At 36.1% G+C, this 26,798-nt stretch overlaps 1 protein-coding gene across 4 annotated transcripts in view; it reads right to left on the bottom strand.

Annotated features, from left to right (window-relative positions):
• Positions 1-26,798, bottom strand: part of FBXL17 (F-box and leucine rich repeat protein 17) — a 459,233-nt gene that overhangs the window by 233,013 nt on the left and 199,422 nt on the right. The window contains exon 7 of one of the 4 annotated variants that reach the window (XM_081826476.1): positions 4,530-4,632. The exons of the other annotated variants lie outside the window; for them this stretch is intronic. Within the exon in view, the coding sequence (XP_081682602.1) occupies positions 4,530-4,632 (103 nt within the window). The remainder of the gene's footprint in view (positions 1-4,529; positions 4,633-26,798) is intronic. 4 annotated transcript variants of the gene reach the window in all.

Raw genomic sequence — 26,798 nt, 5'->3', positions numbered from 1 at the left:
ATAAATTCTTACTACAGAGGGAACTTAGAACACAGACTGGTTAGTAAGAAAGAAAGAATTATTATAGTATTTGTTATAATTATGAACGTTAATTATTATATACTATAGTAATTATGGTTCCATTATAACTTCTAGTTTTCTCTGATAATTTCTAAAATTATCTCAAGAAGTGTCAAGGCTGAATTTTAGGGATTTTTTCATAAAATCATTTTAGTTATTTAGAGTAATTGGCACACAAATTTACACATACAATCATAATCAAGCCAGTATTCTATTAGAAGCATAATCATGTTTTCCCAAAAAAATTATTTTAGATCAACTTTGACTGAAGGTAGTCCCTTTTAAGAAATGCAAAAACATGAACAATTCACACACAGCTCTGAAAACTTAAAATTATCTCTTACATACAGATAACAATGACCACATTAGACTGAAATCCCTGTGCTATTATTAAATACAAAATAATGGAAAGCCCTAATTACTTAATATACTAATACTTACACCCTATTAATGGTTATTAGCCAAAGTGAAAACTTTACCTAGGAATATTATTTGGGTGGGTGTGTTTTAAGTAAACTCTGCACCCTACATGGGCCTCAAACTCACAACCCTGAGATCAAGAGTTGCATGTTCTACTGACTGAGCCAGCCAGGCCCACCTCTCTGGGTGTGTTTTATATAAATGAATAAGCTTTTTTGCTTTATATAACATGTGTTTATTACAAATATTCAAACTTACATAAATAATGTTTTCTCTTTGAGGGACTTTCTGATTTGATTGGCAAGTTTAAAAAGTTTACATTTCAGTAGCCTTTCACTCAAGTAAACAGTGATCTACAAAATACCTTTACTTTCATTATTACCTCCTTTTAACAAACACAGCATTTAACTGTTTAATAACAATGGTCTTACAAAACAAAAAGTAATCTGATGCCCCCGGACAGTTTGCGTAAACACACCACAAACCATTTAAGTTTACTTAACCAGATCTCACCAACACTCCATAATCCCAAATATGAACAGAACATCTCCATTTGGATATCCTGCATTAGTTTGCCTCAAACCCAGCACAGAAACATGGAACCAAAAGAAAGGAATGTTCTATGCATAAAGAGGTTACCTGCAGTATTATTAGCAGTGGGAAAAATGAGAAATAACATTAATAAATTTTCCCTTCAAAGAGGAAAATGGAAATGGTTAAGTAAACTGTGGTAAATATCCACTCAGAGGCACATCTGGCAGCGATCTAGTCATTAATTTGATTGCTCTAAAGATTCTGGAGGAACATGGAGGCAAACATTAGTGACACCGTACAAGTGTTGAATTACAATTTAAAAAGCACTACTAATAAAGGATTGGAAGAAAAAAAACATTAAAAATTCTGAAATTTTTAAAGTAAAATTTAAACTTCTCCCATAAACTATTTCCTCTCTGAACTCTCCTCTTTCAGACTGTCCCTAAGTTTGGCTCTTTCTTTGAGGGGTCACCAAATGGTACTCTGCCTGAGGGAAGTGGCCACCACTGAGATTTTAGTACACTATATTAAATATTTCCTAATAGTTTATGCATTTGAATTCTATCTGCCAATTTAGTCTTATTTACTAATAGCAATGATAAGCTGTTTGGAGTTATGAAAGAAATCTAAAGTTTCTATGCTGTTTTCTCCATTCATTCATTTTTTCACTCATTCAGAGTACAAATGAGCAGTCCATTCTGGAGACTGAATTTTAAACTCCCTGAGGGTAAGCAACACTGAATACCCAGTGCCAACCACAATGTCAGGAATCCAGACAGTATAAAGAGATTTGTTGGAATAGAGGAAGAAGATAATGGAGAGGTGAGAGGGAAGGAAGGAAAGGAGGGTGGTCTGTAGGTAGCAAATAAAAAGAAGGGAAAGAAAAGGTAGAAGAAAAGAGTTAAAAATGCTTCGGCTTTGGAGTCAAACATCTCAGCATGGACTCTGTAACTAATTCTTACAAGCTGAAAATCTTGAATGTATTTAAAATTTTCTGTTCCCTTTTCCTTAGCAGTTAAAATGAGAGTCAAATGAGTTGGTATCTGTAAAAGGTTTAGCAGAGGTCCAATCCACAGTAGGTGCTCAATAACTGGCTACCCCACTAATACCTCAATATACTTGGAAGAACTTGTATTTTTAAATCACTTCTAATGTTCTAATATTACAAATTTAAGCACTGCCAGTAAAGTGAGGCTGAACATCGGCTGTCCTTATTAGCTGTTTTGAAGGTTTATAACCATTATTTAGAAAAGCCCAAAGATCTAGCTTCATTTTTTCCAAAAATGGCAAAAATCAATGAAAAGCAATTCTTAAGATAAGTCCAATGGCAAACAACTTTAGTACTTATTATATGACCATAATGGTCCACTGAGGGAAATTATATGGGAGGGGAAAAAAAACCCTCAAAATTAGCACTGAATGTAAATATATGAATATATATATATGGTAACAAAAACAGAAAATGTATCAGGGGCTCCAAAGAGGGAATCCTCTTCTTTGTTTTAAGAAATCATTTTATAATGAAAATAATCTCATCATAACTTTGCCTCATATTTAGGTTTATAATTAAAGATATCAGGTTTTCTTAAACTGGGGCATACTTGTACATTTACTCATAAGTTTTAAAATAACAGATGTAATTTCAGAAAATGACAAATAAAACAAGTAACTCCCTTTTTCCTCAAACCACATATCTGAACTGTAGCCACTCTTTCTGGGATAATAACAGAGTTCTTTTTCCAAGGAGTGCCTGGCACAGCATAGTGATAAAAAGAAAAGTACACACACAGAAACAAAGAAAGAAAGAAAAGCACCACTGTGTCTGCAGAGGCACCACAGGGGACTAACACTGTGACAACAGTAAACACTGGAAGCTCTCCATGAAGGAGTCCATCTTAAACTCACACATATGTGGAAGATGTGTGCTACATGCATGTATCCATTGATTTCCTATCCTAATTCCAACAGCCTCCTGGCTCCCAAAGTCACCCACAGGTTGGCAGGTTCTTCTGCAGAAATCCTCAGATCCTGATTCCTCACCCTCCATTTCTGTTCCACGTTAAGCCTACCCTTCATTTCCTTTTCTTTCTCTTCCTTATTGAGCAAAAAAAAAAAAAAAAAGCTGCTATGAATTTAGTAAAGTGTTTAATTTGTATTTTACCAATCACAACATCATCTAAATAAATTTTTTCTCATTATATGTTCAGGTAGAAAGTATTACTGCTATTTCTTTTTTTTTTTTTTAAACAGTTTTTTTTTTTTTTTTAAGATTTTATTTACTTATTTGAGAGAGAGAGCACATGAGAGGGGGGGAGGGTCAGAGGAAGAAGCAGACTCCCCGCTGAGCAGGGAGCCCAATGCGGAACTCGATCCCGGGACTCCAGGATCATGACCTGAGCCGAAGGCAGTCGCTTAACCAACTGAGCCACCCAGGCGCCCATTACTGCTATTTCTTATGGTCCAAAATAATGTTTTGTGATCAGAGACATACAGACTTAAAAAGGTTAGCAACCACCTATCTATTATGTTCCATATATTTAGTGGCAGCTTCACAATTTCATTAAAGAAGGGGGCTGGGGATGTCAATCAGATGGGAGGAGGCGCACCCAGAGATCTTACCAGTGTGTTTAACATAACTGCCCTAACAGCTTTTATCTGTTCATTTGGGATAGTTCTAGAGTTGTAGAGCATAAAGCTGGTGGTGCTTCTGAGAAGATCTAAGGCTCCCAGAAATCACTCCTTGATACAGCTCCTTCATGTTGAAAGGGGATGGTTTCAATGAGTAGGACTGAAGGCAGGAGTCAAGGGAAGTTTACTCACAATGTGCTGGGTTTTTTCCTGGTAATATTACCCTGATATTCCAAAGGGTAAGGATTATGCAAGCATCTGGACCTTGGTGAGAAAATGGCCTTGGCTAACTTTACACATCCTTGAGATTCAAACTGTGCTTGTAAGAGATTCAATCCTCCACCAATGTCTTAAATACTCATCAGTAGTGAAGTGAACAGATCAGATTCTCCACTGTCTATTCTCCTTCACAATTCTTTATATTCCTAAAAATTTATTTCCAGGTAAACAGTAAGGAAATTAGGCTACACATGAAATTCTGAAAAACCAAAGAGAGAAAGGGGGCTAAAAGGATCTTTACTTTAAAATGTGACATCTTGGGGGTGCCTGGCTGGCTCAGTCAGAGTAGCGTGTGGCTCCTGATCTCAGGGCTGTGAATTCGAGCCCCATGTTGGGTGTAGAGATTACTTAAAAAGAAAATCTTAAAAAATAAATAAGTAATAAATAAAAAACAAAATGTGATATCTGTATTTGGCATTCCCTTTTCTTTTCAAATTTAGATTTGGGGCTTACAGAGGCCTCGGGGTAGAAGGATAAGATAGTTATTTCCTCTCTAATCAATCTATATAAAAAGTTGAACATCTCTGATCTCCCCCAAAAAGGAATTTTTTAGATGAATATTTTCGGAGGCAGCAGGAAAGAGGGAGTGAAAGTTCTAAAATATTCACCTCGTCCTCTGACACCATCCAGTTGTCAATACCTCCAACATAGGTCTTTGTAGTCATGGCAAGGATAAGGGGTATTTCAATCATCAATGAGCAACAATGGTTTCTGTTTCAGCATAGGGGAGAAAAAAAGTAGGATTACTTTTGAAGAAAACATTTTGTTTTCATCTCAAAATATATGTATATATGTGTGTTGTGTGTATGTAAAAGAAAAAAATTGCAGATAAGTTAAACCTCTTAAATTTAAAAATGGAAAGACCCTCTTTTATCTATTTATAAACTTAACTCTAGAACTAATTCAAACTACTACTGATTAATGTTTCTTAAATCGTTCATTTCCTCTGAATAAGTTTCATTCATTCTCACAAAAAGGAAAATGGGCTAATGCATGCTAAGCTTGCTAAATGTGAAAAAATTAAGTATTCAAATATCAAATTCAAAACCACTAAGTTATAGTGATAGCAAGGTTCAGTAACATGTTTCTTGGTATGCTGCAATCAAGTTTAACCAACTGAGCCACCCAGGCGCCCTGCTGCAATCAAGTTTAAACAATGGTATTTCTTGACTCAAAATGGATTATGGACATAAGTTAAGAAATATGGAATGAAAGACTATGGTCAAAGTAGTGACTTTAAGAACTACTGTAGCCAATTCATGTAAGCACAATGTAGTGTTTGGTAGTACTTCGTTCATACCAAAAAATATATATACTAATACATAAAACTGATCCCTCAGGGAAAAAAATTAAAATTATAATAAATTTATACTGTGAAGAGAGCCCAACCTAGTGAAAATTTAGAGGGTAATTACAGAATTTTCTAGGAGTGAGTATTATTAGGTATGTGGTCTAAACTCAGAGGGACCCTCATATTTCTAAGTTAATCTGAAAATTTGTTTTGATCATCCTACTTTTTCTTAACACAGCAAAAAAAAAAAAAAAAAGAAGATAAGTTAATGAATCCAGGATTGTTGAGATTGAAATCCAGTTTTAGTTTTTTGATTACTTTAAAACTATAATTTAAAATTTTATATACATATACATATACGTATGGTAACATTTACTTCAGTTCCAAGAAACTCATTTTAATAATCAGATAATATCATCCAGTTTTTTAAACAAAGGATAATAAAAATTTAAAAATAGAGTCATCAGAAATTAGATATTAACCCATAGTGTTGTAAAAGTTGCCATTAACTAAAATTCTCTATGAAGTAAATACATTTCCTCTATGATGAAAATCATGTTAATCATGAAATATGGAAACATCCTAAAATGTAATTCAGTGTATATTCAGTGTACTCTCTTACAAGTATATTTTACTTCATTCTAACTCTGTGGAAACTGGTTATCTGCGTGAGACATACAGCACGTACTGGCAACCTAAGGCTGTGGGGGGAGGGGGGGTATGAGGATCAGACACTGCTCTCCCTTTTGCATTACCTGGAAAAGCCCTCTCCCTGCTCTTTGCCTCCACACTGTGACATGTTGCTCCTTATCTCCCCAACACCCACATTCACAAAATCAGGAACATCACTAATAACCTCTGTGTTTTTAAAAATTGGCATGATCACCTGCTAGTAATCATGCATGAGAATAAAGTGGCATGCCACTTTTGAAAAAGCTGCCATAGACGATAACTGCACACTGATGAGAGCATTTAATTATTCCAGAGCTTATCACTGCCGGACAATTATCTACTTCATAAAATGCACTATACTTGTGAATTATCTATTTCTAGTGAAAGTCATGAACTCAGTTTGACAACCGGAATTTCTGGACACGTATCTTAGCAGTGCCCCTCTTCCTCATAATAAATAGTCTAACATGACCACTTATGCATTTATTTCATACAATATCTCTTGAACAAAGTAAAACTTCAAATATGGGAAAAAGAAGAGCATCACATTTAACTCTAGGTCCGGTGAAAATTAGGTGAGTTATTAAGAAATACACTATCTATACTGCGTTTATTGATAATCTGAGTACAACACTTCTTTTTAAGATTTTATTTTTAAATAATCTCTATATCCAATGTGGGGTTCAAACTCACGACCCCGAGATCAAGAATCACATGCTCTACTGAGTACAACTTCTAAGATAAATGCCCCACAGCTATTAAAACTATTTATAACTGCTTCCTACTTGACTTTTAAGATGCCTTATTTTTCTAGAATCTTTGTGCCTATTTTTTGTAACTTCCCATAAAAGTTTTTGAGACTAGGAGGTTTCATGATACAAAGATAATTTATTTTTTAAATTTTTTAAATTTTTTATTTTTTTTAAGATTTTATTTATTTATTTGACAGAGAGAATGAGAGTGCGCAAGCAGGGGGAGCTGCAGAGGGAGAGGGAGAAGCAGACTCTCTGCTGAGCAGGGAGCCAGATGCGGGGCTCGATCCCAGGCCCCTGGGATCATGACCTGAGCCGAAGGCAGACGCTTAACTGACTGAGCCACCCAGGCATCCCCAAAGATAATTTAAAGATTCTAAATCAAAAGGACAATAAGACTATTGGCAAGATAATATATTGTTCAGTAATTTGTCCAAAGTTATAAAAACAGACTCTAGCTCATTGCCACAGTCTTATAAGCAAAAGTAAAGCAAGGTCAAGCAAAGAGAGTATGTTTCATACTGTAAACCTCAAATGACTGACATTTTTAGAAAATCTTTACTTCTTCCCATTTTCTTTTTCTCTGTAATATGTCTGACTAATTTTTCATTGACTTTGCTTGAACTATGCATTACCCATAGAACTTAAGCATAGAGAACAAAAGAGAAAATTTTAAACTCTTAATTTTTGCCCATCAGTAATTTTGGTAAAAGACTGTCTGGGCTTTTGGATTTTATACAGATTTTATGCTTTTCTCCTATTCCAATACCTAGAATAATTGGGCCTGATATCAAACAGACAAGTAAACATCTCTTCTTGAATTGGTCAAAAGTAAACCAGAAGATACAGCAGTGGGGAGGAGAGGCAAAAAGAAGTTAGAGTCACAAATAAAGTTTTATTCTTCCTCTCTCCCACTCATGGCTTTTACACTGAAGAAGTAATAAGCCATTCATGCATTTGTTGTTATTTTTTATTTATACCTTTATTATTTACTTACTGCTGATTCAGTGTCTAATTTGTGCCAGGCAACAAGGAGACACTGGAATTAAATACAGAGATGAGTTAAGACAGTCCTTGCATTCGTGGAATTCAAAAATATATAGAAAAAGTATGAAATTCTGTGATAACTGCTCTATGGACAAAGTAAGGAAAAGAGGCTATAAGAACAGGCAGGGAGAGGAGATCAGGTTGTCTATCCAAAGAGGAGATAAACCTGGGACAGGTTTTATGGAGAGGGCCACATAAGAGCTAGACTCTGAGGTAAGAAGTACCTCAGATTTACTAATTCATTTGGGAATAAGCATTTAGCTTCCTTCGTGGCACCTCATTCATCAAGGAGTAAACTTGTATTCTTACATGACCAATATAGAAATCTTTAGTACTCAGATGAAATGATCTGACCAAAATAAGGAAACTTCCAGGCATAAAATAGGCAGTGGACTTAGAATTAAGATCACATCACTGTGGGAGGCAGGGGATGACATGTGTGGTGATTATGAACAGTGTTTAAGGAACTGAGGATATTCCTGAATAAGAAACACTAAATAGGAAACAAATTATGTCCACTTAAGACCCAACATACAGCATTTGTTAATTTTAGAATTCACAGAATTATTCAGTCTATTCTGAAATCTACAAATCTGAATTCATGGAATTTGATAGCTGTCTTATACCATCCTTGGTTCACAGCATCTCCAGATTCAGTTTCAATCAACATTTTTTGAGTTTTGGTAACTGGGCTGCTGAGTTCTGCTGGAGGAAATACAACAATCATGTGGCCTGGTGCCGCTACAAATTTATGGTCTGCAAACTCTCACAACCACTCAGCAATTCTACATTCTGCTGGTCAACTCCCTCTGCCACAGCAGCTCTTCCAAATGTTAGCTCCTGTCCCAAGGGGCCTACCCAACTCCTTCCTTGCCTCAGGCTTTCATCTCAGAACTTGTCTGGCTTCAAAGAACCATTAGGGGCCATCAAGTTGCACTCTTTCAATTTCTTATACTCCGTAAAATCTACAAGTGTTTAATCAGCACCCACCCTCTATTCTCAGAGGTAGACAGTATCTCTCTCTCTCTCCTCAAAATTAATTCATCTTGATATTCCCTTATTCCTAACCAGGCCCCTTGAATTCCTCTTAGACCTTGCTCCATGAATCCCCCCCTTCACCTGTATCTCTCTCATCCTCTTATCTCCTTCACCTCAGCTGCTAATAAACATATTCAAGTGTCACCCACCTTAAAAAAGTAAATAAAACTCCTTGATCCACTATAATCTGGGTTTTGTCTTCCCCCTCAACTTCTTTGCTAAAACCGCTTTCACTAGAATCAGCAAGATCCTCCTAAATGCTAAATCCAAAGGTCTTTCCTCAGTCCTCAACTTCATAACTATCACTGAAGCATGCTCACCTCCTTCTTGAAATTTTCTCTTCCTTTGGTTTCAAGTAACAACTTGCCTATTTTTCTGATTCCCCTTTTCATTTTCTCTTGGGCTTCAGGTTCCTCTGCCCACTCCTTAACCAACGGTATTCATTGAGGTTGTATCTGGAAACTTATACTCTAGTAATCTTGAGAGAGCACATCCACACCCAAGGCTTTAAGAGCCACCGAATACTGACATCTCCTAATACCTGACTCAGATTTCTTTCTCAAGTTCTACTCCCTAAATTCAATAGCCAAGCAGATATAAACTCAAGGATACCCTACCTTATTCAGTGAATAAGTGGCACTACTCAATTACATACATAAGAAACTTGAGTCATCCATTTTCTCCCTCCCCACATCAAACCATATGCCAAAATTCATTAATTCCATCTCCTAATTTTTTAATGTATTCCCCTAATACTTTCCCTATCCCTGCCTTAAGTCTAGTCATCATCATCTCTTGCCTGGACCACCCAAATTGTCTCCCTACATCAATGATCCTGAATCCTGATCCTATTTGTCCTAACATGGAAATGTGATGATATCACTCCTCCAACTTAAGAGTTTTCTTCACGGTGGCCCCTGAATACTTTTCTTGTTTCATCTCCTACCCTTTATGCTCTAGTATCAGTGAACTATCTCTATTCCTCCATACATGACGTTCCCTTCTATGGTCTAACTCTGTCTGCTCAGAATGGCTTATTTACCTGGCAGAAGCATTTTGTGAAGGAGATTCACAAAATTACTCTCAGCTTTCGGGTCTGAGGTCCAGTGTAAACCATCTTTGGATTCCCTCCCCTGACCCACTACCCCCACCACACACAAAGACCTGGAAGTTTCTCGCATTCCTTTTCCTTTTGTCAAAACGACTGCTCTGACTAGAGACCTCTCCTCACTATATTCTAGTTTGTTGAAATGCCTGTTTGCCAGCTATTCTGTGAACACGGTCAGGCCAGGTTTTCTTTGCTCTGTAACCCCAGTTTCGTACCATGCTCAGGCCACTGTAGGAACCAATCAATATTTTTTTCACTGATAAAAGGGCACTGATCTTTTCTCTTTCCAATCACTTTTCTCCTTCCATACATATATGAGTTCTATTTCTAAAAGCGGATCTGATCAGGTTACTCCCCTGATTAATCTAAAGGCAATGAGGAAGGAATCTCCAAATACCTCAGTTTGGCATCCAAGTCACTACATGACCTACTTGATCCTTGTTTGCTTCTCCACAATCACTTTCTACTCCTTCACTCTCAAACCAGACCTTCTAGCAGTATCAGACTATATGTTGTTTTATGTCTCCAGGCCCGCCCACATGGATACTGCACTCCTCCGGGGAAATAAGAAAATCCCTCTCATCCTTCAAGACATCACACCTCTGTGAAGCATTTAGTGCCTGGGAATCACACTTCTATGAAGCATTTCTGACCTCACCACTCCCACCCCTGGCTGAGTTGATTCACCTGCTCTCTGGTATACCTTTCACATAACTCTATATTTTCTGTTTAATTCACGCACTTTAACTTACTTGTTTAAAAGTTTGTTTCTCCTACTAGAATGTCAACTCCTCCGGAGTGGAGACTGTTACATTTATCTTTAAATGTCTGGCACATAAAAGCCTATGTTTCAAGTGCTAGCAGGAAGAGTAAGATAAGCAGACACAAACACAAAAACACAAACACATTCTAACTCATTTTACTTGGCATTAACTTGTCTACACTTAAAATATTCTCCCCCTCTATTCGTATCATTTTTAGCACCGGCACTTCAGAAACTATAAGAGGCTACACTCTAATTATAATTATTTTGAATTCAATGTTTTGCTTCCCTGGTAATCTTTTTTGCAAACAGTAATTTTTCAAAGACTTTTTAGGGAATTTTTTCCCACTCTACTTCCAGCAAAAGGAAGTTTTTAAAAGGTGTTTAATGAGCTAAATCTGTACAGACCCAAAATGATACAGTAAATGGTAAATCAGTTGGGCTTGGATTTCCAGATGCTCCTTATTATTTCCTTAAATCAACTCAAAGCAGCAGTTCACCAGCATTCACAAGAGCACCTCTGTCCAAAAAATGCTGTTTATAAATAAATACCAATTTGTTAACTGATGTCCCCCCACCGGAGCCTACATAAGTAATACGAATCACTGCATTTAAAAACTAATTGGAAACAAGGAAAACCACAGGAAAAATAAATATGTTGATAAGGAATTGTGGCAAGATTTCTTTTAACTGTAAAAAGTCCTTACATGATGAATTTCAATGCTAAAAGAAGAAATTTCTGACATTACAGGTAGCACCACGTAGAATTATTGAGGTATTAAATATATTCTTTAATAAATGAATATAGACTACTAATGTGTTTTATCAGAAAAAGGGTATTCACATATTCGTAAGAAGAATATGCTATTAATGTATTTATTCATTGCTACAGAATTTTATAAAGAATCTCAAGTTCCACAGCAGGAATCTCTTCATGCCCAGACTTCCAACGACATTCAGTCATTATGGAATACTTGGTCTTCTGACTGTACCCTGCTCTTTCCTGCCTCTGCTTCTACTAATGTCTACATCAAAAAATCCTTCCATCCTCATTCATATATGTGAATATTTAAATATATTTTGAAGCCCAACAGCCCTAACAAAATCACATCCAAAAAACCTTCATTGAGCCCCTTAACTGAAGTGAAGGGGTTTCTACTGCTCTTTACACCTGTGACCTTACATTTCTCATGAAAACAAAATATATACAGCTGCCTTCTTAGATGGATACCCATCCTGCCTATGGGTGCACTTCAGCAATTTGTCTCCATGCGAAATTGTGAGAAGACTCCATCTGGGCAGGAAAAATAAAATTTATATTCTTTAATTTTTTCATTTGTGTCCCAGGAAGCTGGTAAAGAAATCTTGATTTTTAAAAAATCTGAGGTAATGGAAAGAACTTATCACTGAAAAATTATAGAGAAATGTAACAGCTTTTCACCTTCACCTTTAAAAAAACTGACTAGATGGGCACATGGGTGGCTCAGTCGGGTAAGTGTCTGACTTGATTGCGGCTCAGGTCATAATCTCAGGGTCCTGGGATCAAGCCCCACATCGGGCTCCCTGCTCAGCGGGGTCTCTGCTTCTCCCTCTCCCTCTACTCCTCACCCCACTTGTGCTCTTGCTCTCTATCTCTAAAATAAATAAATAAAATCTTAAAAAAAATCAACTAGCAACTCATGTTTCTAAAATGATAGTAGAACCAAGGATGTGTGATACCTTTGGAACCCTCTCTTTGGTTTTATAATTCTTTGGTATTTCCTATACACTTAGACCAAATTGAAAAGAATCAAAAGTTAAATAAAAGTTATTTTACTTGAACCATTTCTCAAAAAAGGAAACTGACTACATCATTAGATTAATGTAACCTAGTACATTTGATTATACCCCAATGCCCTCAAAGAGTTAATGCATGTGCAATGAGGGAAGGTGATTCTTAAAAGGTGTTTAATGAGCTAATCCTACATGAACCTAAAATGATATGATAAACATTAAATTATTTGGCTTAAATTTATGTACTCTCATGGACCAATATAAATATACTGGAATTATTTCTAACATGAAAAAGGCCTCATTTAATAATTTGTCAACTGGAGAAAGCAATTTCCCACAGCTAAAAATATTTAAAAATCTGATATGAGAATAAAATTATATTAAAATGGCATAGTACATGGATTTGGCAACTTGCCAAGGGTAGATACAGACTTTCGCAGATTTCTCTTTCAAAGATATACCAAGCATTCCAACATTTCTAATCATTTGATAGTCAACTGCTGTAGGCAAAAAACTGTACCTAGTAATTCTGTACTGCCAATATATTTTAAACTATTTCATAACATTGCTCATACAGTATGTCTAATAGATTTTGCATACTTTTTCTTATCAGAAACTTCTTTAACATATATAATCTACAGAAATTCTCAAACTAAATTAAATCATAATAGGACTGAAACTGACAAAATCTTTTAGTTGGCCTATTTTACCTGGAGAAACTAGTAAAATAGGGTTCATGACTGAATCTCCATATATATTGAAAATAAACATGTTTAATATTCAAGTACTTTGGTTAGACTCACAGACTGATAATTTTGCAAACTTTTCTATATTTAAAAATGCAAATGCAATAGAGAAACGCAATAACATTTTAAACACATTGTTTTAGAATTATGTACTTTCAGTCCAAACCCACAGAACCAAGATATTAATGGCATGAAACAGAGAAAACAGTTGCTTCATTATCAGAGTTTCACAAAGCTTTTTTTTTTTTTAATGGTAAAACAGGACCCAATTTTCCATATACTTTGATGTATTCTAGTTATGGCACTTGCCAGTGATGAATTGAGAAACATAATTTGTGACTTAAAACGTGTGCATTAAGTTTACTTGACAGATCATTTTCTACTTCTGTCACTGTACATTAAGAAGTACTTGTAGAATAAATACATCAAGAACAAAACAATCAACTTCATAGAAGTAAATGAATAGGGATCACGTGGCAACAAGCGGAACTCTATACTTCAAAGACACCAGCATCTCAGATCCCCACTCTCAGAACTGTTAGCGCGAGACAGAACTTTGAAGTTCGTATAATCCAATGTCAGATAGGTCAAGACAAATTACATTTTATCACCTCACCAGACCAGCCTACTTAAAAATTTCCCTCGTTAAGCACATACTACATTAAACTCACACTAACTCACCAATTTCCTTCATTCTCCAATCACTTTCATTTACTAACACAAATGTTAAAAAGCGTCTTACAATGTTTATTACTGTGCAGAAGTCAAGGATATGAAAGAGGTTATGTTTTTAGCCTGAGTTTTGCAAATAAAGAAAGTGAATTATTAAATAAAGAGAATTATTCTAAACAACAGAAAGGTTAGTTTTAAACTTATTTGAAATTAGAACTTCGGGTGCCTCAGTTAGTTGCCAAAGGGCCTTTCTGAAGGACAGAGAAAGAACCCTTATAGAATATAGCACTATTATCCCTGTTGCCTAAAAAACAAAACTTTATAATTTAGAGACAATCACTATCGAGACTGATAGAGAAATGTACAAAGATACTATTAGTAAGCATAAGCTATTAAGCCTCTCATCACCAAAGCAGAACCTTATAATCTGAATTAAACTGTCACTCTTTAGCATAAAAAATATTTAAATGAGGATTATTTTAATTCATGCCTCTAAATTAACTCTGGAGTTACTTTCTGTTTCATTATCACTGTAGTAGGACATAACAAGTTTCTCCCTTCCAGCTCAGGTCCTGGTATGCCATGTCTCTTCCCCTAGTCCAAGTGGCTAGGATAATACACCTCAGGGTTTTGGAAAAGGAATCTTAGGAAAACAAGAATCAAACCCTTCCTGAGTTTCTTTTTTTTTAATTAAAGATTTTATTTATCAGAGAGATCAGAGAGAGAGAGAGAGAGCGTGCACAAGCAGGGGGAGCGGCAGGCAGAGGGAGAAACAGGCTCCCCGCTGATCAAGGAGCCTGACACAGGACTCGATCCCAGGATGCTGGGATCATGACCTGAGCTGAAGGCAGGCGCTGAACCAACTGAGCCATCCAGACATCCCTTCTTTGAGTTTCATAAACCCAGGCTTTTGAGTTGCAATGACCTGGTTTTTAAGCTTCAAAAGCCTTAAAGACTTGAGTTACGTGGTTTATGACATCAATCAAAGATCTATGTAAAATTTCCCCATAAGACGATGAGATATAAATTCAGAAAAGCTGGGTCCTGGGGTGAGTGCACTTGTCATGTAGACTACAGACCCCTACACAGATTCAAACAGAAAAGAAGAGATCCTGTCTAGCAAAGGCCAGAAGAACAATTAAGAACTCAGGTTTCCACATGAAGCATGAACTGGGAGCAGAATAAGAATCTGCTAACGCAACAACCTCCTCTCTCATCCTGCCCCTGTTCTCCTTCACCAAACCATCAGTTGAAAATATTGTGCTTAGAGAAAATTGGCAGGAACATAATTTTGATGACCTTTCATCTCAGAGGAAAAAAAAAAAATTACATTCTTATCTTTCCAAAATAAGATACATTCATAATTTATGAAATCATATTTTTCATTTGTGTTTTATGGAGCTTATATTTTTTACAGATATTCCTTTTTGGCACTATTAACTATTTACACTTTTGAAGGCTTATTTCTGTCTTCTAAATAGTATGTATATACTTTTATACAACTTTTAACAATGTGTAATTATAGTGCTGTTATTTTAAAGTTTTTTCTCCTTTTCAAAGAACTTTCCTTAAAATAAAATCTATGGCCATGGTTCTTATTTCTTTTAAAGGACCTTTCTGTTTTGTTCATTATGTACCTTCTTGAAATTTAATTGAATTTTTAAAGGGAATGTCAAATTATTCAGCAACTCAAATTCAACTAAACGTGTTTTCAGTTTTAATAAGATGGTTAAGGTTTATTGGTGTAATGATAGTGAATCAAATCAATTAATTGTAATACATTTATTTAATAAATACTTATTAAATGACTAATTTAGTAAATGACTAATTAAATGACTAATACTAAGAAATTATTTGACACAACCACTTTCCTATAAAATAGTCATTGAAACTTCTGATTAAAAAAAAGAAACTTCTGATTGATGATGAGAAGAAAAAAGATGGAGAAAAATGTATAAAATGCACCTACCTCGAGCTGGAGTAGGACTTTAAAAAATAAGAGATTTCTTTTAAACTCACTTTAGAAGAATTTGATACAGATGACAGACAAAAGGTAAAAGATGCAAAAAAGAAAAAAAAATATCCCTTGAAGTTAGCCCTGATTCTAACTAAATTTGTTAAAATATATCTCAGAAAATAAAAGCACTTGACTTTCTTTTCAAATTAAAAAATGACATTTGAGGCACCTGGGTGGCTCAGTTGGTTAAGCACATGACTCTTGATTTCAGCTCAGATCATCCTCTCAGGGTTGTGAGATTAAGCTTGGGATTCTCTCTCTCCTCCCTCTACCACTTCCACCAAACCCACTCTCTCTCCCTCTCTTAAATAAAAAAAAAAAAAAAAGTGACATAGGACATTTCTGTTAAAGCAGAAAATATTTTTAGATACAATAAATATAAATCTCAATCCACGTAATTATTTATGTAAGAAATGTAATTTTAAAAAGATTTTATTTATTTATTAGAGAGAGAGAGAACAAGCAGGGGGGAAAGGCAGAAGGAGAGAGAGAAGCAGACTCCCCGCTGAGCAGGGAGCCCGACCCGGGGCTTGATCCCAGGACCCTGGAATAATGACCTGAGCCGAAGGCAGATGCTTAACTGACTGAGCTACCCAGGCACCCCAGAAATGTAATTTTTTTCATTTTTCTATAGGACCATGTGTTTATTTACTGGAGTAAGTTATGGTGAGAAGAGCAAGTTAATTCCCTTTCATGCCTAAAATTTTTATTGAATATAATACTAAATCTCAATTGCCTTCACTATAGTTTTTTATAATTTAGAGACAATCAAAATCAAGACCAAAGTAGTTCAAAATAGGTCTGAGGAAATTACCCAGAATGGAGCACAGACAAATAAAGAGATGAAAACAAGGATAGGTAAAGAGAATGGAGGAGTTAAATAGGAGGAAGCAACACATATATAATTAAAATTCCAGAAGAACACACAGCATATGGGAAAGTGAAAATTTTCAAGGAGATAATGGCAAAGGTGTTTGAGAACTGATGAGACTTAAAGAGCCCAATGAATTGCAAGCATAATAAAGAGAAATCCATACCTCAATACATCATGAAACCATCCTATATGAAAGACAAAGAGATGTTCAAACCTGCCAGAATGTAAAGACTGATCATCTATAAAGGAATATTAGACTTAAAATGACTTCTTAATAGCAATAAAGAATGCCAGAAGGCACTAAAATAATCTTTATTGACATGAAAGAAAATAATTTGTAAACTAGAATTCAACACTCAGCCAAACTATTTTCCAAAAGAAAAATGAAAAAGTAAAGATATATTCAAAAGAATAAAAACTAAAAGAGCCTCTCATCCAAGGAAATTCTCAAGAACACCTTGGAGGAGGAAGGAAAATGATCCCAGAAAGAAGGGCAGAAATGCAAGAAGAAAGGGTAATGGAAAATACTAGTAAATATATGGGTAAGATTAAATAAGCATCAATTGTATAAAACAATAATTTCTGACACAAGAAGGGAAAGGTAAGTTTGTACATATTGACTACCTTTATACCTTGTTAAGTATACATATTAAAATAGGCATGATAGGGGCATTTGGCTGGCTCAACTGGTTGAGTGTTTGACTCTTGGTTTCAGCTCAGGTCATGATCTCATGGTCCTGGGACTGAGCTCCATGGTGGGCTCTGCACTCACTGGGGAGCCTGCCAGAAGATTCCCTCCCTCTGCCTCTTCCCACTGTGTGCGCTCTTTCTTTCTCTCTCTCTCTCTCAAATAAATTTATAAAATAAAATAAAATAGGCATGGTAACCATTAAAGAACAAACACAGAAAAAATAAATGTCAGTGAATCCAAAAGAAGGTAAGTGGAATGGGCAGAAAGGTTGGGAGAGTGAAATAAATAAAAAATATAATAACTTGGTCAAAAAAATCCAATATATGGACAGTCCTTGACTAAAATAGTTTATGATTTTTCAACTTTACAGTGGTGTGAAAGCAATGCCCATCTAGTAGAAACCACACTTCAAATTTAGAATTTTGATCTTTTCCCAGGCTAGTGAGGTGGGCTCTGACACTCTATCCTGATGCTGGGCAGTGGCAACCACAGCTCCCAGTCAGTCACATGATCACGAGGGTAAACAACCCATACAATTACAACGACTCTCTACCATACAGCCATTCTTTTTTTCACTTTCAGTACACTATTCAATGAATTACATGAAGGGTTCAACACTTTATTATAAAATAGTCCTTTTGTTAGATGATTTTGCCCAACTGTAGGCTAATGTGAATGTTATGAGCACATTTAAGGTAGGCTTGGCTATGATATTTAGTAGGTTAGGTTTATTAAATACATTTTTTTAAGCATTCTTTTCTTTTTAAAGATTTATTTATTTATTTGAGAGAGAGAGAGTGCATGTTCGAGCCAAGGGAAGGTCGGGGAGGGGGAGAGAGAGAATCTCAAGCAGACTCTGTGTTGAGCAAGGAGCCCAACTCCATGAGACCCTGAGATCATGACCTGAGCCAAAAACCAAGAGTCAGAGGTTTAACCGACTGAGACACCCAGGGTTCCCCAGATGCATTTTCAACATAGTATAAATTCATCTTAAGATGGGCTTATCGGGAAATAACTCCACTGTAAGTTAAAAAAGATCTATATTAGAAGTCACATAAATGCAAATGGATGAAACTCAGCAGCTAAAATTAAACTCCTTAAAAGAAAGCCAATGAGCTATATTAATATCAGACAAAAGATTACCTGAAGTCAAAAGAATTAATAGATAAAAAGAGGGTCATGATAGAATAATAAAACATTCTCAACAGAAAAATATAGAAATTCTAAACTTGTAAGATCCTAATAACAAAGCCTAAAGCAAAAAGAGTTACATAGCAATAGATAGGAAACAAAACTGCCATAATTAACAAATGTTGCAACTGTCTATGTAGAAAACACCAAAGAATTTAGAGATAAATTAATAAAAAAATGATAGGAAAGTTATCAGATATGAAAATCAACATTAAAAAGTCCACTGTTATTTCTGTATACCAGTAAAAGAAAACTTTTTTTTTTAAATGCCATTCACAGGGCGCCTGGGTGGCTCAGTTGGTTAAGTGACTGCCTTCGGCTCAGGTCATGATCCTGGAGTCCCGGAATCGAGTCCCACATCGGGCTCCCTGCTTAGCAGGGAGTCTGCTTCTCCCTCTGACCCTCCCCCTTCTTGTGCTCTCTCTCTCTCTCATTCTCTCTCTCAAATAGATAAATAAAATCTTTAAAAAAAAAAAGTTTTAAAAAAATGCCATTTACAACAGCAATGCCATATCTAGGAATAATTAACAAAATATGTACTAGCTCTTGATGAGGAAAAATGATCAAATCTCATTGTAAGACATAAAAAAAAGACCTAAGTAAATTGAAAAGCATGCTATATAACCCAGAAAATGCGAATTAAACTACAATGAGATTTCTTTTTAAACCTCACTAGTTCGAGCAGTAATTAAGAAGCTGGTCTCACAAGCATGTGTGAGAATATGGGGCCAAGGGACGCTCATCCACTGCTGCTTTGAGTGTAAATTTATTCAACCACTTTGGAAAACAGTTTGGCATCCCATTGGGAAGTGAAACATGCACAATCTTACAATTCACCTCTTCTGCTCCTAGTATATGCCCTCAAGAAACTTTTGTACATGAGCTTGGGAGACATGCATGAGAACATTCACATGAGCAACACTGCTCACAATAGCCTAAAACTGGAAACCATCCAAATATACAAAATAAAATGGATAAATAAGTACCCACAAAGACTACACATTAATTTCTCAGGGAGGTTTCAAAGGGCACAACAGTCAAGTGATTTCATACTCCACATTAACACATGTAATTCTGAGAGTTGCTATCAAGTGGCACTTGGTGCCATGGGTTCTGGAGAAAATAAAGAATGCTGAACAAGGGCCACAAAGATATCATTATTATTATTATTATTACCTATGAAGTGCTAACTATGAGTCAGTCACTGTGCTATGTTAAGACATTATCACTCCTCATGACTCATAAGCAAAGCGGGAGTTTCTCATTTTGCTCATGATAAAACCAAGACTCAGGTCACTTTGTCAAGGTCACACAGTAAATGACAGGTTCAACTTATGCGACTTCAAAGCCTGGTCTCTTAGCACCATTGTTTTGTGGCATGTACCACAGTGCAGCTTGTAGGATAACCATGATTTGTAAACATACTATATCTCATTCAAAAACCTATAAATTCCGAGGGTAGGATGTTTATCTGATTCATTGTTCTTATAGCCTTCAAAGTAAACATTCCATTTAAAATACCCAAATTATGTATGGAATAAACATTTTAATTTCTCTAGCCTTTTCACAGACATGATCTCATTTAAACATTCGAACAAATTCTCTGAGGGAGGTCCACTGAAGGCACACTGAAATGAAGAACTGCTGAGTTAGAAGGTCCAGCACCATGCTGAACCTACCTTTGCCTTGGAGCAAGTCATTTAATGATGTACATTCTATAGGCTTTGATGGAGGAGGAGCAGACTTTCATTAAATAGTCAAAATAGAACAACTAAATAAGCAATTAAACATAAATTATCATTACATGTAAACATTAAGAGAAACTGGCATTTGGAGTATGTCTTAGCTACAAATTTTTTCCACTTTGAAGTGTGTCAAGCATGTGTTAAGCATAAAAGAGCTGGGCTCTGGTTCTAGCTTCATTTCTTACCCTTGACACTGGATAATCCATGATGGTGGCTGCAGCTTTGCATTCCAAATACCATCCCACAAGGGTTAGTAATAGATGCTAATCACAGTCCATATTCTGTACTTTCAGGAAGTCATAGTCATTTCTTGTCATACTAAGTCCAAGTTAATTATCCATTAATTTATTATAATGAGAAAAAAAGCCCTAACTTTAACATATCCCGTATTCTCTACGTGTTTTTTCATGTGCCATATGACTTATGTCTTAAAAATAATCCTCGGGGCGCCTGGGTGACTCAGTCGTTAAGCGTCTCCGGCTCAGGTCATGTCCCAGGGTCCTGGGATCGAGCCCCGCATTGGGCTCCCTGCTCCGTGGGAAGCCTGCTTCTCCCTCTCCCACTCCCCTGCTTGTGTTCCCTCTCTCTGTGTGTCTTTCTCTGTCAAATAAATAAATAAAATCTTTAAAAAAAAAATCCTCAATACTTTATTTTTCTGCTCCTAAGTCCAATGCATAAAAGTCCAATGCAGGGAACTCTTGGGAGATTTCCCCTGATCCCATGCCCCTTAACTTTTAATTAGGGATGTGAAGCTTATTTGTTTGATATTGGCTTTTACTTTTGAAAATTTTCAAACATGCTGAAAAGAAGAAAGAATAGAATGTATACCTATGAACCTTTCACCTAGATTTGTCAGTTGTTAACATTTCACCACATTTGCTCTACTGCACTCTCAAAATACATTTTTTTCCTCTGCAGAATCATTTAAAAGTAAGTTTGAAACATCAAAACATTTTATCTATAAATACTTCAACATATATCTCCTAAGAACTAGGACATTCTCCTATTAAGTAACAATATCCTATCACACTCAAGAAATTTAACTTTGATACAATCATTTTTCTTCTAATACAGCTATATCCGTTTGTCCCAATCATGTTCTTAACAGATGTTTTTTCAATCCAGGATCAAATGATCATGCATTACATTTAATTGTCATGTTCCTTTTTTTTTTTTTTTTTTTAAGCTTCATAAATGGCAGCTACTCTTTTTTTTTTTTTTTTAAAGATTTTATTTATTTATTTGAGAGAGAATGAGAGACAGAGAGCACGAGAGGGCAGAGGGAGAAGCAGACCCCCCGCTGAGCAGGGAGCCCGATGCGGGACTCGATCCCGGGACTCCAGGATCATGACCTGAGCCGAAGGCAGTCGCTTAACCAACTGAGCCACCCAGGCGCCCTAATTGTCACGTTCCTTTAACTTTTACTCCTGCCTTTCATTATATCGCATTTTTTAAGAATCCATATCAATTGTTTTATGGGATGTCCCATAATCTCGATTTGTCTGATTATGACTTTGTGGTTAAATCCAGATTAAGCATTGTTGAAATGAATACAATAGGAGATTTGTACTTCTCAAAGGATCATATCTGAAGGCAAATAATGTCCCTTTTCCCCATTATTAGTAGTAATGATTTATCACTTGATTAAGGTAGAATCTGCTGGATTTCACCACTGCAAAGGTACCTTTTGCCCTTCACAATTAATAATTTGCCCTTCATGATTAATAATTATAAAACTATCTTTTCCCCTACAACTTTCCATACAATGCTTTTAGCATTCCTGATGAATATGACAACCTTAATTTTTATGTGGGCCCCTTATTCCTTTTGGTGGCTATACTAATCAATCTGTCCTTCTCAGAATACCTGCCTAAGTAACATACCATAAGGTTCTTTTGTGAGGCCTATAGTTTTAGTGTAATGGTCTGCTGAAGTCCTCAGTATAAAGAGTCTTCCTTTTTTCCCCTTTCTCAGTCGTATGAACTTTCTTTTAATAAGAGCTCCAAACACAGTATTTAAATAGTAGTTGCCTCATTGCTCATATTGGGCGAACTATTCTGTTTGCTTGCCTTACTTTCTATAAAAAGAAAAAAAAGTTATCCATACACAAGCAGAACTAAACTAAGCCCATCAAATTTGAGCCCATCTGTCTCATTGGTTAATAAAGAAAATTCTCTTTGCTTCACAAAATTACAGGACAATCTGTCAATCAAACTCTTAGCTTGTCTCCTAAAAGATTTGTACCAGGTTGTCTGTCATATCTCCAGCGTTCTATATTTGCTGTGGATCTTACTTTATCAGCTCTAATGAAGCAAGCTACATAGGAAGGTGAAATAAGGTTTCTATCAAAATCTTAATTCCCAAATCAGAAGTCAAGAGGGCAATCCTAGGAAGAGCATAGCCATCTGTAGACACCTAGAAGAAACTTTGCTAAGACAGATAATTACAATAGTGGAACTTTTTGAGAAAGTAACTGTGACCTAGGCTCAAATGTTACCCATAAAAACCAAAACTGTTCTTTCTATTATGCAAAATGGAAAGGCAATTTAAATAAGGACACCGATTTTTCCACTTTATATTTTTTCCTCTGTGAAACACCTGCAGACATTTTAAGTAAGTAATCTAGGGATGAACAATGTGCGTTAACATCTCCAATAAGGAACACAATATGCTCCAATGACATTCCTTATTCTCAGAAACTTTAATACCAAAGGTAAAAAAAAAAAAAACGAAAACCGTGTGACTTAAATTATGCATTCTCCCACAGGAAGCTTAAATGGCCAGCAGAAACCACAAGTGAGCAAGGACCTCTAGTCTCAACTTTGCTACTATGATCAGTTTCTTCATCTATGAAAAAGAAGATTAGACTTGATGAGTTCTAAAGATGTTATGTTCGGAGTCATCTATGAACCTAAATGTACTGGTGACTAAGATGTGAAAACATAAGTTGATACTCAAATAAAATAACCCCTTGCATTCCCCCAAAAGATTTAACCAGAAGCACAAGGTTTAAAGAGGCACCAAAAATACTCAGTAATCAAAATAATTAATAGTACAATATTTTTTAAAAATAAAGCACAAATCATGATAAACAAAATACCAAAATTTTAAACAAAAACAGGTTGTTGTTTGTTTGATGACCCTGCGTTACTGTGTAACAGCTAGCAATTCCCAGTCCAGGAGGCTATTTCCTGCCAGGAAAGTTTGTAAGAGTTGCGAATTGTGTCCAACACATTGGGCAAATTGCCTTTTATATATGGTCATGCTTGTGTTAGAGAGCTTTTATTGACTTTTTCCACTTGATACAAAATCTGGGAGGATATTTTGATAAGTGCATATAAGGGCACACATTTTTTTAGTAATTTTGCTTGAGGCTCTAATATGGCTCAGTAGGGTACTGGATTTAGGATCCACTCTTTCAACAGGTAAAGCACCAAAATGTTTAAAACTAAATTCCTCTATTCTGGGAGATTTCAGTCTCATAGAAATGAAGAGTCAGTTTTACAAAAAAGTAAAATGAAATACAAAGTACCACGGAGAGAAAACAAAAAATCCTAGAATTCAGGGAGATCAGAGCTTCCTGTTTGGAGGCAGGGGTGGGGTGGGATGAGAATTAGGAACAGACTCCTGGAAGTAGGGTAGAGCCCAGACTTATTATCAAATAGAAATACAAACATTGCATGAGATATATTTTTTTAAAAGATTTCATTTGTTTATTTGTCAGAGAGAAAGAGAGCACAAGCAGGGGGAGCGGTAGGCAGAGGGAGAGGGAAAAGCAGGCTCCCCACTGAGCAAGGACTCCCCCCCCCCCAATGCGGGACTCGATCCCAAGGACCCTGGGATCATGACCCGAGCCAAAGGTAGATGTTTAACCGACTGGGCCACCCAGGCATCACTGCATGAGATATATTTATTCTAAAAAGTATTTGTTTTTTTATCTGAAATTCAAATTGAACTGGGCATCCTGTACTTTATTTGGCAATCCTAAAGTGATAGGTAGTATATTACTTGAATTATGAAATACGGATCTAAATAAGAATTTCCTATTTTACTATTTTGAAACTACTATTCAATAAATAGAGAGCATTATGACACAAGGCACTGAACTGAATTCAAATACAATTCTGGCACAAACTAGGTGGCTAACACTGGTGAGTTACTTCTGTGAGTATTGCCACTCAATATTTTAATATTATTTACCCTACATACCTTGCAGAGTGGGCAGGCTCAGGAAACCTAATATTCCTGAAAATGCTTTATGGGGTATAAGCATTAGTGAAGTAAGAATTTAAGATAAAGCAGTGTTTTATTGTGGAAGCCAACATCTATACTGCTGATCTAATAGGTGGTAACCCCACCGTTTTACAGAATAGCACTTGGTCCAGGGACCATGGCATCTGTGACTAAGAGGAAATCTCACTGAAAAAATATCAAGGACTAGATTGCCTTCTTTTTTTTTTTTTAAAGATTTTATTTATTTATTTGAGAGAGAGAGACTGAGAGAGAGAGCACATGAGAGGGGGGAGGGTCGGGAGGGTCAGAGGGAGAAGCAGACTCCCTGCCGAGCAGGGAGCCTGATGCAGAACTCGATCCAGGGACTCCAGGATCATGACCTGAGCCGAAGGCAGTCGCTTAACCAAATGAGCCACCCAGGCGCCCTAGATTGCCTTCTTAAAAACAAAGTTTTATCCTCTGATTAAAGGGTAAAATTCACAAGAACACTCACTTTCACTGTTGTCAGGACTATTGATAGATGGTTAATTATTGTGTAAAAATGTGTTTAAAATTTTTTTAAAAGCCCAAAACGCTCAAATACCTTTGACACTGATGTCTGTGTGTACTACACTGGTGTCCAGGGCTCAGTCAACTTGTAAAAGCTGCCCCTTGCAGGCAGTGCTTTCTTCCGGGGCTGTGTAGGGACTCCCACATACCCCAAAGGCCCGCTCGTCCAATCTGCTAACTGGGCCGTCAAGTGAATGTCAGCGTGATGTTTGTATCAAGAGACTGACTTGACCGTGTTCCACCCACTACAAGATACCTGAGATGTGAACACTTGATTTGGAAGACAAGATTAACTTCAAAATGGAAGGATGGAAGACAGACAAGAGAAAGGTAAAATACACAACTAGAGATGGGTAAATTCAAGAGAGGAAAGAAGAAAATGGGGTGAAAAGGGTTACAGATAATCTCAAAGATGAAATGAGAGGGCCGCCTGGGTGGCTCAGTTTGTTAAGCGACTGCCTTCAGTTCAGGTCATGATCTTGGAGTCCCAGGATTGAGTCCCACGTCGGGCTCCCTGCTCAGTGGGGAGTCTGTTTCTCCCTCTGACCCTCCCCCCTCTCATGTGCTCTCTCTCTTTCATTCTCTCTCTCTCAAATAAGTAAATAAAATCTTAAAAAAAAAAAAAGATGAAATGAGAGAGCTGGGCAGGGGTGAAGGAGATATGAAAAAAGAGACCAAAGGATGGTGGAAAAGAACATGAATAAAAGGGGTCAAAAGAGGAAACATGGAGATTTACCCAGACATTACCTCTGAACAGACCTGCCTAAAGAAATCAGGCAGGACCATAATCTTCCCAGACTGCTCTGAAGGCAAGAAACCAAAGATTGGGGTCAAGAAACTACGACTAGAGATTATAAATAAAGAGACTACCTTTTATCAAAAATGGGGCACTGATTAAAACCTATTTTAATTTTATAGAAGCAACTTACTTGTAGTTCTGATTAGTTGTATACAGCCTTATCCATCATGAACTATTAAAACGTAGGGTGCATATTTGCTCTAACCTGTTAGGTTTTTTGTTTTCAATATTTTGCTTCTTATGACTTCTAGTATAATAAGCATCATACTATGCTAGAGTTACTTATTCATAAATCTGCCTTTCCCCTTATTGACACCTATGAGCAACTTAAGACAAGAAATCACATTATTTATTTACCTTTTTGTGCCCAGCACCTAGCACAGTGTTAGAACAGGCGTCTAATAGGTGCTCAATATATATAAATTTGAGTTCATGAAATCAATTGAGAGGGCAAAATCCTCCATGGAATATAAAATATAAATATATTCAACCTAGGAACAAAATCTAGGTACTTGCTATCAATAAATAATTTCTGGAGAAATGTACATTAATGTGGTTCTAGCTACAAAATCCTACTTGTATATCCTAGACATACTATATTGAAGTATAAAAAAGAATAGTTGTCTTTTTTTTTTATAACTTAAGGATTTAAAAATTCCTGGAGTATCAAAGCTTGCTGATATTTTACCATCTTGCTCTAAATCAACCTCTATTGTTTATTTTTCCTTGCTTAAATTATAAATGTGTTGTTATAAAAGCACTTGATACCAACAAGTTTTCATCTATTTTCATACAAACAAGTTTAGGAATCATTGTATGATTCTGTTTAAATGAAGTTTTTCTTAAAATATACTTCTAGCCTTACATATCAAATAAGAAAGAAAAATAAAAAATAGTAGTAGCAATTATACTTCTG

The sequence above is a fragment of the Leptonychotes weddellii genome, chromosome 7 (genome assembly GCF_054177405.1).
Source record: "Leptonychotes weddellii isolate Sample4059 chromosome 7, ASM5417740v2, whole genome shotgun sequence".
NCBI lineage: Eukaryota > Metazoa > Chordata > Mammalia > Carnivora > Phocidae > Leptonychotes > Leptonychotes weddellii.
The sequence above is the reverse complement of the archived record's forward strand: the minus strand, read 5'-3'. Positions and strand labels throughout refer to the sequence as shown.